This window comes from Sinocyclocheilus anshuiensis, unplaced genomic scaffold (assembly GCF_001515605.1).
Source record: "Sinocyclocheilus anshuiensis isolate Anshui unplaced genomic scaffold, SAMN03320099.WGS_v1.1 scaffold1484, whole genome shotgun sequence".
In the NCBI taxonomy this organism is placed as follows: domain Eukaryota; kingdom Metazoa; phylum Chordata; class Actinopteri; order Cypriniformes; family Cyprinidae; genus Sinocyclocheilus; species Sinocyclocheilus anshuiensis.
In genome coordinates, this window is record NW_015537989.1 from 127,045 (window position 1) to 139,219 (window position 12,175).

Consider the following 12,175-nt stretch of genomic DNA (forward strand, 5'->3'; position numbering starts at 1 on the left):
TAGTAATTAATCGCAACATGAAAATTTGATACCGGCATATCCCTACCTCTGACTGTATTAAAACGTGTACCATCCAGTGCTATTTTGGTGTCCTTGATATACTATTATAGTTTTTAATTAATATTTTAAAATTAGTTTTTATTTTTATATTTTCATTTTAAAGTTTTAGTAAATTTGTTGTTTTGTCCTTTTTATTTTAAATATATAGTTTGTATTAATAATTTGAATTCGTTTTTAATATTCTCCATTTGACACTTTTTATAATTTTAGCATTTCTATACAAGTTTTTATTAATACTTATTTCGGTTTTAGTATTTAGTATTACAATGAAAAATGCTACTAGCTGAAATAAAATGTTTAACCTTCTTATATTTCAGTTAACGGTTACTTCAAGAATATATTTTTCAAGGTTTTAGATTTCGTTTTAGTTAATGATAATAATCTAATAATGACAAAAACCCTCATACAGTCACACCCTACTGACTTTGCTCTTCCACAGAAAGTGCAGTCAGACTGCTTATTTTATAACTGATGAATCTTGATAAGATCTTGCTGTTGTCTCTTCCTCCTATTCTGTCATTTACAGTCACTGCAGGCACAGAAACACGTCACCCGCCGCTGAAGGTTATTATGATAACACATTGTATATAACATATACTGGAACGGCACTGGCCTTATTATTGTGCAGTGTCAGAGACTGTGAATGATTCAACTGGATTTACAGCTCCTGAGTTGACGTTCGACCATGAGGCAGCTGAAGGAGTGTTTCTGAAGCCTAAATATGAACTACTGATAAAAGCAGACCTGCCAACCTTGGAAAAACCATCAGTGTAAATATAAATATTTAATGTTAAATATTTTTCATAGGTTGGTACTCAGGGTCTGCACTCAGTTTGTGAGTTTATTCCTGTTATACAGTATTTAAGAGTAAACAGTAGTTAGCCCACAGTTCAATAAATACCTTGGTTTTTTAATCACAGTTTTCGGTTTAGTTCTTTTTTTTGCTATTTTTAAATGCAAATTAAAAAAAAAAAAATCCAGTACACTTTAATTAAAATTTCAGTACACTTCTGTATACTGTAGGAAAACATTATTATCATATGTCTACTTTAAATCTCTTTTGAGAGAAGTAATATTTTTATGGATTGCCCATTATTTAGTGCTATAAACAAATGTAATGTCTGTTTCATGACGCCAGAGGGCGCACTCGCAGAAAATCCACATATGCGTCACAGAAGTAATAGAACTCAGGACGCTCCAGGAAATCCCTAATATGGACAAAATCTTCCAGCTATATATTGCTGTAACTGAGCAAAAGAAGACAGAAATGCTTTGAAAGATGGCATTCAAAAAGAACATTAAGACAATAAACACTCTACTGTGACAATGTTTATATGTGTTCTTAAAACCACCTCGGGTATTTTCATAATTAAGTATATTTATAATCAATCGCTAATCAACATAGTCTTTATTACAGTATATAGAATGTATTTCTGCGTCATCATGTGATAAGAAGCCACATCAGATCAGGAAGGAAATTATTTTACACATTTGTCTATAAAAGCATGTTATAATGTTCTCTTTTGTTGGACAACAGGTTTAGAAACGCTCCGCATTACAAGTCATTACAAGGCAAGATGCTTGGCGTGTGTTGCTTTCTCAGATGTGTCCTCATCTCAGTGCACACACAAGCAGAGCCAGCTTGGAGAGAAATAAAACGCACGGTAATTATTTAAAAGCAAAACCAAAAAAATTGGCTATGATTGGTTGAACTCTTCATTCTTTTGCTGTTGCTTGTTTTGAATACTGTGCGCGGACAGAGGTATCACCAGGTTTTTTTTGCGTAGTTTAGAGTGACTAATCATGCCAGTGTACTTTGAGGTCAAAATGCATACCAGAGTGATATATAATGCCTACTGCAGACACACTTCTACAGCTGAACAGCACTGGATGCAGAAACTCACTGTCTATCGGTGCCGTATCCCTTTGGGAAGGCGATGGCAGAGACGGCAACGATGACGAGAGGGACTCCGTATCCCAGCAAATACATGTAGAGATGTTTTAATGTGGTGTGAAACACCAGCACAACCATCCGGTAGAGCTGAACCCCCTCCAGCAGCATCCAGCAGAACGCAGACAAGAAGAAGAAATGAAGCAGACCGGCCACAATCGCACACGCTACCTGAGAGAGAAACACACCTCAGATCATTCTCCGGTTTGCTTGCAATAAGTGTTAGTTTATGTATTACCAGTGCTGGGTAGTAACTGATTACATGCAATCTACATTAAGTACTCGTAATTAGATTATATTACCTTTTAAAATGCTCATAATCAGATTACAGTTACTTTTTGTGGATTACATCCACAAAGTTATTCACACAATACCAGTAAATTACTCAGAAATGATTGATTCTTCCTAATTTTTTAAGAATGTTTTTTTTTTCTTGGTTACGCGAATATCAACATTCCATTTTTACCATTTTGCAAACATTACAGGAATGTTACTTTTGAATGTTTTCTAAACGTTCTAAAATACGTAGTAACGTCCACCTACAAATGTTTCAGAAAAAACGATCCATGAATGAGTTAAAGATGTTTTTGTGCTTATGTTTTGAGAGCATAATTCAAGAGCAGATAACTTTGAGCAAAATGTTCTGTTAACGTTACGGGAAGAATGTTTGTTCATAACTTTGAGAGAACCTTTCCGGAATGTTAGCCAAAGTTCTGAGAATGCTCCGTTAGCTGGAGTTACTGCACTCAAACACACCTCATTGTGAGTGCTGGAGATCCCGCAGAGGAAGACGAGGTCTGCGATGAAGAGACAGATGCTCAGATGAAGATGAATGCTGGTCCGGGTTCCTTGGATGGAGCGGCAGAACTGGAACGTCAGGATACAGAGAAACAAACAGACCAGAGACAGAACTAAACCCACTTGTGTGATCACCACCAAATCAAACGAGTCCTGGAAGAGAGGAAAAAAACAGACAGATGGAGGGATGAATATCATCATTTAATCTGAAATCTTAAATATGCGAAATCTGGCTCAGAGATGTACCTGGACAGGATAGAGAGCCATTAACACAGCGAAGCTACTGAGATGAGAGCAGGAACACACTGTATGAGTGCTGTTAGGCTCCGCCCTCTCACAGCCCCGCCCAGACCACGCCCCCTCCGCCTCATCCCAGTACACACAGGAGTAAGCCACGCCCCCAGACTCCGCCCTCTCCTGAACAAGACAGAACAAGAGTCTCGGAAAGAGTTCAGGAAACGAGGAACATATGAACACCTGCCTGAAAAGTTCAGAAAAAGGTCGGAAACTAACACAAAAGGAAAGAACTAAGCTGCCTTCACACAGAGTTAATGCTGCTCTGAGCAGCAAATAAACCAGCGCAGGTCAGTGCTTCTGAAGATGCTTTGCAAGTACACAAAGCATATATTTTTAGTAGTGCTGTCAAACTATGAATCTCGATTAATCGCATCCAAAATAAAGGTTTTTGTTTACGTAATATATATATACACACATTTAAGAGAAATATATTATGTTTATATATTAAATATAAACTACATGAATATAAGTATATACATGCAAATACATGTAAATATTTTCAAAATATATTCTGTATGAGTGTATTTCTATATACATAATAAATATACACAGTACACACACATTATGTAAACAAAAACTTATTTTGTATGCGATTAATCGCTTGACAGCACTAATTTGCAAACATTTTATAATTCCTAGTCATATTTTATACATTTCTGTAGAGTCATAGATTCATATTTAAAATTCTAATCTGTAAATGCATTTTAGTACGGCAGGAAACAATCTCTTTAAACTTCAGTGTAAAGGCCTGTTCACACCCAGGAGGATAACTATAAAGATAACGATAAAGATATAGTTCTAAAAATTGTTCTTAATATTAAAGAATTGCAGAGCCCACACCACAGCTATAATGATTAAATCAAAGAGAAATGATAACGTTGGAATCATTTTCATAATGATTTTTTCCAGCTGATGATCGGCAAAAAACACTGACAGCCAATCAGAATCAATCCTGCTGTCACGAGCGGGAGAATTTAAAGTGGCAGACGTGCATGCACTTAGAATAAACAGACGATATCGTCTGCTGGTGTGTACGGTAATATAGTTATCTTCATAGTTATCATTCTTGGTGTGAATGGGCCTTAAGTCTGGAACATGGTAGATGGTTTTCTACTGGTCTGATCTGGATTTAGTTGGCTCAAACTGATTTTGGACAAGCAAGCAAGCAGCTGGTCATACCAGCTTAAGGTGTTCAAGCTGGGTTTTGAAACATGGTAGCTCATCAACCAGCTGTAATCCAGCTTATACTGGGTTTTCAAACGGGAAACACACATTTTCATGGTACTTTTTCATTTTAACTGTTAAACCATTAACAGAAACAGTCTCCAGAGAGCTCTTGTGCTGGTCATAAGCTGGTCTGTCAGTATCTTCACCTCCACGTGTGTAAAGACGAGCGTCACCGGCTCTGACAGCTGCTTGGTTTCTGCATTACTGACGACAGCCGTCACCACTTTAGAGTTGAGTTGATAAGTGACGCTTCTCTCTTTATCGTCTGATCTCTCGCTGCTCATCTTGTGGAGCAGGTCACTGGATGAGTTCAGATCTTTATAACTGACCAGAGCCGCAAACGCAAAACCTGTGAACAAGAGAACATTTACATCTCGTCATGAAAGTGCTGATGGCTTCATAAGTACATATATGTGCACGTGTTTATTTGTACCTGGATATGATTTTCCTACAACTGTTTCCCAACTGGTGCTGAAGAGGGCGGAGTCTGTGCTCAGAGAGACACGCCCACTGGGCGGAGTCTGACTCTTCATGACTGCAACCTCAGCGACTGTGATTCACATGATCATAAAGAACAACTGCTTTCAGTCTTAATCTATGTTTATAACAAAAATGACTTATTTGTAATATTTCCATTCAGTACCACAGTGTCTCTAAACACGGTTTCTCACAGGTGTTGTGTGTCTCCATCCTGGTCACAGGCTCTCTCAGCTGAGGTCCGATCAGACGCATGCTGCTCTCCACCGCGTCCAGAAACTGATTCAGAGTCTTCCCGTCAGCGATGTTTCCATCAGACAGCAGCTCGTCAGAGGAACTGCACAAGTCCTGTGGAATAAATCAGAGACGTTCATTCAGCCACTGTGCGAGTGCATGATCACAAACTACAATCCGAGTATATACTGTATCGTGCAGCGTGTGTTTCACCTCCAACAATTTCTCTCCAGTGAAACGTTCTCCACGTGGATCATTCAGAGACTCACAGCTGTTCTTCAACAGTGACATCAAATGCTTCAACTAGAAGACGACACATGCAAATCAAAGTATATGAGTCTGACCGTATATCGAACAATAATAATCTTAAGGAGAAGTACACGTTTTACCTTCTTTGGTGTGTGGTCTCCATCAGACTCGGGTTCAAACTGATCGCAGTCCATTTCTGTGCACAACCACAGTAAAGATAAAACAATAATAAACAGCAAAAACACTGATTGAAGATTCTCAGCAGCTGCCGCATAATGAATAGAACAACCTAAAAATGCATCTGTGCATTTAAAATGAAGCAAATAATGCTGTATAATGCTCACCTATGCATTTTGACTGGTTGTTGCCATAGTTACTGTAACCCTCATGGCATTTGCAGCTGTAGCCACCTAAGTGATTGTAGCAGTCTGCATTTGTGCCGCAAACATCTGGATCTGAACACTCATTGATGTCTGAGAGAGAAAGAAGATGAGATTTTCACATTTTTAGACACACATTTGATGTGACTGATGTTGAGATCAGTATTATTAGCAGCAGCAGGACTCTGGCCCTCACCTTCACAGGGGCCGCTGGTGCCGTTCTCATGTCTGTGAAACCCTGGAGAACAGCCGCAGAGGAAACTTCCAGGTGTGTTAAAGCAGCTGCTGTGAACTCCACACACTGAGGACACACACTCATCCACATCTGCAGTGGACAAAAAGACATACACGTGCTTCATGCTGATGCAGGCGGTGTTGTTGTGTTTATGTACAATAAGTTTCATTAGGAGTAACATTTATAATGAATGTATTCTGTTTCGGAAGGACGTAGTATTGGGTTTTATCGAGTATGAACAATCTAAGAGGAAAGAGTTTTATGTAGTGAATCTGATTTTGTTTCTTGCTAAATTTCACATCCACAGATGCAAATATTCAAACTCCAGACCTCTCTTTCTTGTTTTTATAAAAGAATTCAGCATATGCTGTTTTTTTCAACATGGGTGGGGGGAAAACATACAAAGAATGCAATGTGCTTTTGCTCTCGGTCCCTGCACTTTTCATCCGAACGGTTATTCCTTTTAATCGCCTTGCTGTTTCATATTCTCTTTTGAATAATTTATTTTAGAAGTGAATGCAATTAATCGATTTTGTCTGGTTGAAGGGATGTTAAGCGTACAAAAGACAGAGAGAAGCAGAGATCCCCACCAAACTGTAATGTTCAGTGGTAAGATATTGCTGATTTTTGCCTCATCCAAATATTGTTAATGTTTGCTAAACTTAGCCTACTTCTACATACAATGAAGAGTTAAGAGTCTTAAGAGTTCATCTGTTTAAGATAAAATCTGTAGATCATTATTATTGCTATCGTGCAATTGAAATTTTGACTGCCACTTTGACAAACTATAGCCTATATTTTGTTCTTTCTTACGAGGGCAGACAACAAAATTGTTGAACCTTGATCCTTATGCCTGTAATCATAAACTGTCATATTTACATACGCTGGCATTCTTCTGAATTGCATTTTGCACAACATTTAAAACAGAAGTTTAAAGAAAAACTCCTGTTTAAATAGTCAAACTGCTTCTGTGACGAGTCGATGCAGCATGTATTAGATGCTGACGACAGAACTTGTATATTCCTCTTCAGACAGATGACTTTTGGTGAGGGACATGTTTGCACTGGCCTCCACTCTCATTTAAGCCCTTCCAAAGAACAGAACTGAAGGCGGGCAGAAATGATGCGACTACGAAAGTGTCTGGGAAACAGTGGAAATCAGACCAAACGAAATCTCTGTAGGTGTGTCTGGAATCAGACCAGTACTGGATCAGGATCCGTGTGGGTGGTTCACTTTTTAGGGGAAAAAAACCTCACAGTATTGTACAATCATTTCCTCATAGGTCGTTATCATTCTTGCTATCCATTGTTCTGTGTGTCCGTGTATAAGATACTTGGTGTGAACAACATGCTGGATGTCTCTCTGGTTTTAGATTACTACAACGGAAATCGAAGATAATCTTTAACACACACACACACACACACACATTAATGTTCTTACGGCCTCCCACACATATATTCCCAGAAGTCTGACTAACGTACTAATCCAACTTCAGTATGTCACAAATATATTCACCACCACACACGTGAACAGAGTAAGACAACATCCACTCACCTAAAAGAAGTGCCCATTTCAGCTCCATGTTAGGAAACCGCAAACTGCAGTTTTTATGTATTTTTGTATGCTTTTCTAAGGTTCGTGATATAAGAAATTCCCAAAGAAAAAGTCTCTAGCCGACTGCTACTTCACGTGCTGAAAGTCTTTAGCTCTTTCAATAGCACTTGTAGATCTCCTGTCATGTGTTCCGCCTACAAGAAGACATTAAAGGTTCTTTAGATTTCCTAAAAACTAGAACAACTTTTCAATGCGTTCTGTTGCATTCCTCCTCAGGTCACGTCGTTGTTTCTTGGCTGCTGTTCTGACTGTTACCAGTATGTGAAATACTCCAACCACAAGGTGTCCCTCCTTCCCTAAAACATATGATTCATCCTCAACTGATTTAAGAATGAGAAATTGATGTTAAAGGGGTCATATGATGCGATTTCAATTTTTCCTTTCTCTTTGGAGTGTTACAAGCTCTTGGTGCATAAAGAAGATCTGTAAAGTTGCAAAGACTAAAGTCTCAAATCCAAAGAGATATTCTTTATAAAAGTTAAGAGTCAGCCACACCCCCCTAAAACGGCTCGTTCTAACACGCCCCCACATAGCTACCTCACTATGTGGAAATATTTGCATAATGCGCCCAAATGTTCACGCAAAGAAAGGCGGTGTGGTTTCAGTAATCGCAGTTAGTGTTGAAGCAGCCATGTCAGGGACAAGCTGTGTGTTTCTAGAAAACTAATGACATTATTTACTGTCTTCACATTTATTTTGAAAGATGAAGCTCGCGATTATGGTAAGGGGCGTTACATTTCCGACGCGTGCTTGTGGTGTTCGGCCAATCACAATGCACTGGGTCAGCTGGCCAATCAGAGCAGACTGCGCTTGTCGGAAGGAGGGACTTTGTAGAAAACGAAGCGTTTGAGAGAGGCGGGGCATAGAGGACCTACAATAATGTACAGTATTTGAAAAATAATGTGTTTCTTGAACATTAAAGCATGTCAACATATTCTGTTACACCAAATACACAAAATAATGATCTTTAAAAAAAGCATCATATGACCCCTTTGAATGCAAAATTGCTATTTAACTATGAATCCAACCTTCCTCTACACACAGTGTGTGTGTAGAACAGGGATCCTCAAATCTGGTTTAGCTCCAACCCTGATCAAACTCACCTACCTGTGATTTTCTAGTGATCCTGAAGACATTGATTAGCATGCTCGGGTGTGTTTGATTAGGGTTAGAGCTAAACTCTGTAGCTAAGTGGATCTCGCGAGCCAGATTTGAGGATCCCTGGTGTAGAATATAACGCTTAATTATGTGATTCTATACCCATTTAACAGACTCATATTTGCTTGATTCTGGTCGTAAAATAATAATAATAATAATAATAAAACATTATTACCTTTGTTCCAGGGCTTGAGTGTGCCGTTTCCAAAACAATATATGTTCAGAATGTCCAAGTTAACACATTATCACATGCAATTTATTACATTTACCAATGATTTCCATTTTTTCTCACAATTTCTTTCTTAGTGCATATCAAGGCGGTCTAATACACTTGCAGAAAGCTATCCATTAGTAGTCCCATATATCGCAATAGCAGCTGCTCGGCTATTGTACGTCCCCACCGGCAAACATCTGCTATAATATCATAAAATTATTTAAAAGATTTAAAAGTTGCTTGGGGAAAAAAAAGGTGAAAATATATAACTACATTTGAATAAGTGCTGTTTGCACGACTACAATCACAGCATTCAACATTCAGTCCATCTCTACTCCCAATTCACATGAAAGCTCAATGTGACTCTGCCTCCTACTGGCATTAAAAACTCAATATACAGTTTCAGGATAAGCTAAATGAGTCCTGTTTCCAGAGACTGACTGATGAAAGCCGCTATGATGATTCTGGAGCAGTTTGTTCTTTAGCGTGTTTGTTCTGGTGGGTCTGAAAACCCCCTAAATAAGCGAATCTCTCACTGCAGATGGAGCAGGAGTAAGGTTTCTCTCCTGTATGAACTCGCTCATGGATCTTCAGGACGTCTGATCGAGCAAACATCTTGTCACAGTGAGAACACTTGAACGGTCGTTCTCCGCTATGAATCCTCTGGTGCTTCAGTAGGTTAGTGTGTTGACGGAAACTCTTCCCGCAAACACTACATTGGTACGGTTTTTCTCCAGAGTGAATTCTCTGATGGACTCTGAAATGAGCTGGATCGGAAAAGCTCTTCCCGCAGTGGGAGCACAGATACGGTCTCTCTCCAGAGTGCATTCTCTCGTGGCGTTTCAGCTGAGAGATCTGACGGAAGCGTTTGTCACAGTGTGTGCACTGGTGCAGTTTCTCAGAGTGTATTTTTTGGTGTGATATTAGACAAATGGGCTGCTTAAAGGTTTTCCCACATTCGCTGCACTGGTACGGCCTCTCGCTGGCGTGCGAACGCATGTGTGTCTTGAAATGGGACCCATCTCTGAATCTTCTCTCGCAGTGAGGGCACTTGTACGGCTTTTCCCCCGTGTGGATTCGCTTATGAACAAGAAGAGATTGTTTGGTGCTGAAGTACTTGTCGCATTCGCTGCAGTGGAAAGGCTTTTCGCCAGTGTGCGTCTTCATGTGAATTTTCAGATTACCAGAAGAGAAGGCAACCTTCCCGCACTGTTCGCAGCGAAACTCCTTCTTCACCCTGTGCTCTTTTGAATGAACTGTTCTTTCTTTTAAGGTAGGAAAGCTGATGTTGCATCTCTTACACGTGTAGGCTTTCGGTTCTGTGTGTTTTCTCTCATGCCTCGCTAAATTTCCCTGTTTTCTGAATGTTTTCCCACAGGTGACGCAGGAGAAACTCTTGGCCGTCGGCTGCTCTTTGGATGTTGAGGCCATTTCTACATCAAAAGATGAACTGGTGTTTTCACCTGAGAGGAACAAAGTAAGATTTCTATTAACTTTGACTTGCATGTCCCCAACACACAAAACATGAAAGCAAATATAAATTCTGAAAATATATGTCTGTGTATAACATGATCACTCCCAAACATCTCCATAAACCTCACCATGTCATGGAGTGTTCCTACAGGTAACATTGTACGTACAAGCCAAAAACCATGTGGACCTGCCACCTTAAGCTTGAAGAAACTTTAAATGAACTGTAAACCATGTAAAACCATTTGTTGATGCACCAGTTAGTATAATATATTAAAGGAAGAAACATACCCGAGGGATTAATGACATCATCATCGTCACTTTGTACTTTCTCCGCAGTGGTTTCTTCTCTCGTCTCCTTCGAATTCCTGCAGTCCACCAGTTTAACGGAGCACGTCTTCATTGGCGTCTGCAGTTCTCCAGCGTTACAATCAGACGCCAGAGACTCTGTGGAGTTGTGGTCAATGGATCCATGACTGTCACACACGCTCTCCTGAGCGTCAGTATAACAGAGCAAACTAAGGCTGAGCTCTGAGTCGTGTGTGTTTCTGGACCTACGATCAGAGAGTTGCTCTGTGGGCTGATCTCGGACACTCCAGACTAGATCCTGAGAGTGAAGAAAACAAGATATATCAGCTGAATCTGACACTGTAATCATCAGTTGACTTTTGGAACTTAATTAGAAGTTATTGAAGTGAAAGATGAAATGATGATCTGTTCAAACCTCTCCTCTTTCTCTCAGCTTTGCCTCCAGTGAAGCCACCTCTTTCTTCAGCTGACAGATTTCTGTGATGAAATCCTCAATATCCAGCATGGACAGATCAGTTCCTACTGATTTACAGCAGACCACATCCACCTGCGCTTTCATGCTCAACATCTGAACACAAACACATCATTATTAAAGACACATTTATAATGAACTGACACTGATTTAACCTCAAAATGATTGTTTACGGTTATCAACAAGAGCAGAACTGATCTATTAATACACATAAATTTGACTTTGGAGAACATTCAGAAATGTGTTTAGGCGTTTATGTTTAGTTTAATTTCTGAGCTAGCGTTAAGCAGAAATATTGTATGATGCGTAATCTTCATTGAACGCTTTAATATTCTGTGAAAGCATTTAATAAACTCGTGTAGCGTTCGGCACAAAAAGGGGGAAATAGCTTAATTTACATAATCAAAACAATACACAAACGAAATCAATAATCCCATAAAGAGATCAAGAATATAAATCGAACATACAAATAAACACAACTCTGGTAAATGGCGTAAAACGCACTAAAAACACGTACCAGGGTTCAAACTGCAAGCTCTTCTTTCGTTCGTTCTGTGGTGTTTTTCTCTCACTGAGGAGCCTCATAGCGCCTCCGTCTGTGCTGGAGCGAGAAACGGCTCTACAGACATCTGATTAACAAATAAGATCATACCTCATTTAACCTAAATACATATCATCTTGATCCAAGTTTTGAATAAACTAACTAGTGAGAATTCGCCACTGTAACTCAATGGTATTTTTTATTGAGATAAAGACGACTTTGACCGCTTGTTATTTTCTCACTCCATCGCTCGTCCTGTAGGAGGCGCTGTGACGACCTTTAGTCCACCGGTAAAACCACTGAAGAAATAAGGTTGGAGCACTCTGGAGTGCTTTTAATGTGTTTTACTTGATTTTTTGCATTTATTTGTGTATGTGCATGTTGTTTTTCTTTCTTTAGTGTAATTACTTTCCCTGTTGAAAAAACCAGCATATGCTGGTTAGGTATGTTTTGACGCTGGGATGCTGGTTTAAACTGGTCCTTTGCTGG

General features: G+C 39.4%; 2 protein-coding genes across 3 annotated transcripts in view; both read right to left on the reverse strand.

Annotated features, from left to right (window-relative positions):
- Positions 1–6,032, reverse strand: part of LOC107675016 (CD97 antigen-like) — a 10,076-nt gene extending 4,044 nt beyond the window's left edge. Inside the window, exons 1-10 of the mRNA XM_016469205.1 lie at positions 5,870–6,032; positions 5,638–5,766; positions 5,434–5,489; positions 5,258–5,347; positions 5,005–5,158; positions 4,767–4,883; positions 4,480–4,682; positions 3,056–3,226; positions 2,768–2,962; positions 1,965–2,182 (exon numbers count right to left, since the gene is read on the reverse strand). Coding sequence (XP_016324691.1) covers positions 1,965–2,182; positions 2,768–2,962; positions 3,056–3,226; positions 4,480–4,682; positions 4,767–4,883; positions 5,005–5,158; positions 5,258–5,347; positions 5,434–5,489; positions 5,638–5,766; positions 5,870–6,032 — 1,496 coding nt within the window. The remainder of the gene's footprint in view (positions 1–1,964; positions 2,183–2,767; positions 2,963–3,055; positions 3,227–4,479; positions 4,683–4,766; positions 4,884–5,004; positions 5,159–5,257; positions 5,348–5,433; positions 5,490–5,637; positions 5,767–5,869) is intronic.
- A 3,295-nt stretch (positions 6,033–9,327) lies between these two features.
- Positions 9,328–11,758, reverse strand: LOC107674943 (zinc finger protein 501-like). 2 transcript variants are annotated; one of them, XM_016469108.1, is made up of 4 exons: positions 11,663–11,758; positions 11,089–11,241; positions 10,656–10,971; positions 9,328–10,357 (listed from the first exon to the last, which is right to left on the reverse strand). In XM_016469108.1, exons 2-4 carry the CDS (start codon positions 11,239–11,241, stop codon positions 9,348–9,350), a joined length of 1,479 nt encoding a protein of 492 aa, XP_016324594.1. In that variant the 5' UTR covers positions 11,663–11,758; the 3' UTR covers positions 9,328–9,347. The 2 variants fall into 2 exon arrangements, with proteins under 2 accessions (XP_016324594.1, XP_016324600.1); XM_016469114.1 differs by lacking the exon at positions 11,663–11,758 and adding an exon at positions 11,613–11,638.
- Between the last annotated feature and the right edge of the window lie 417 nt (positions 11,759–12,175).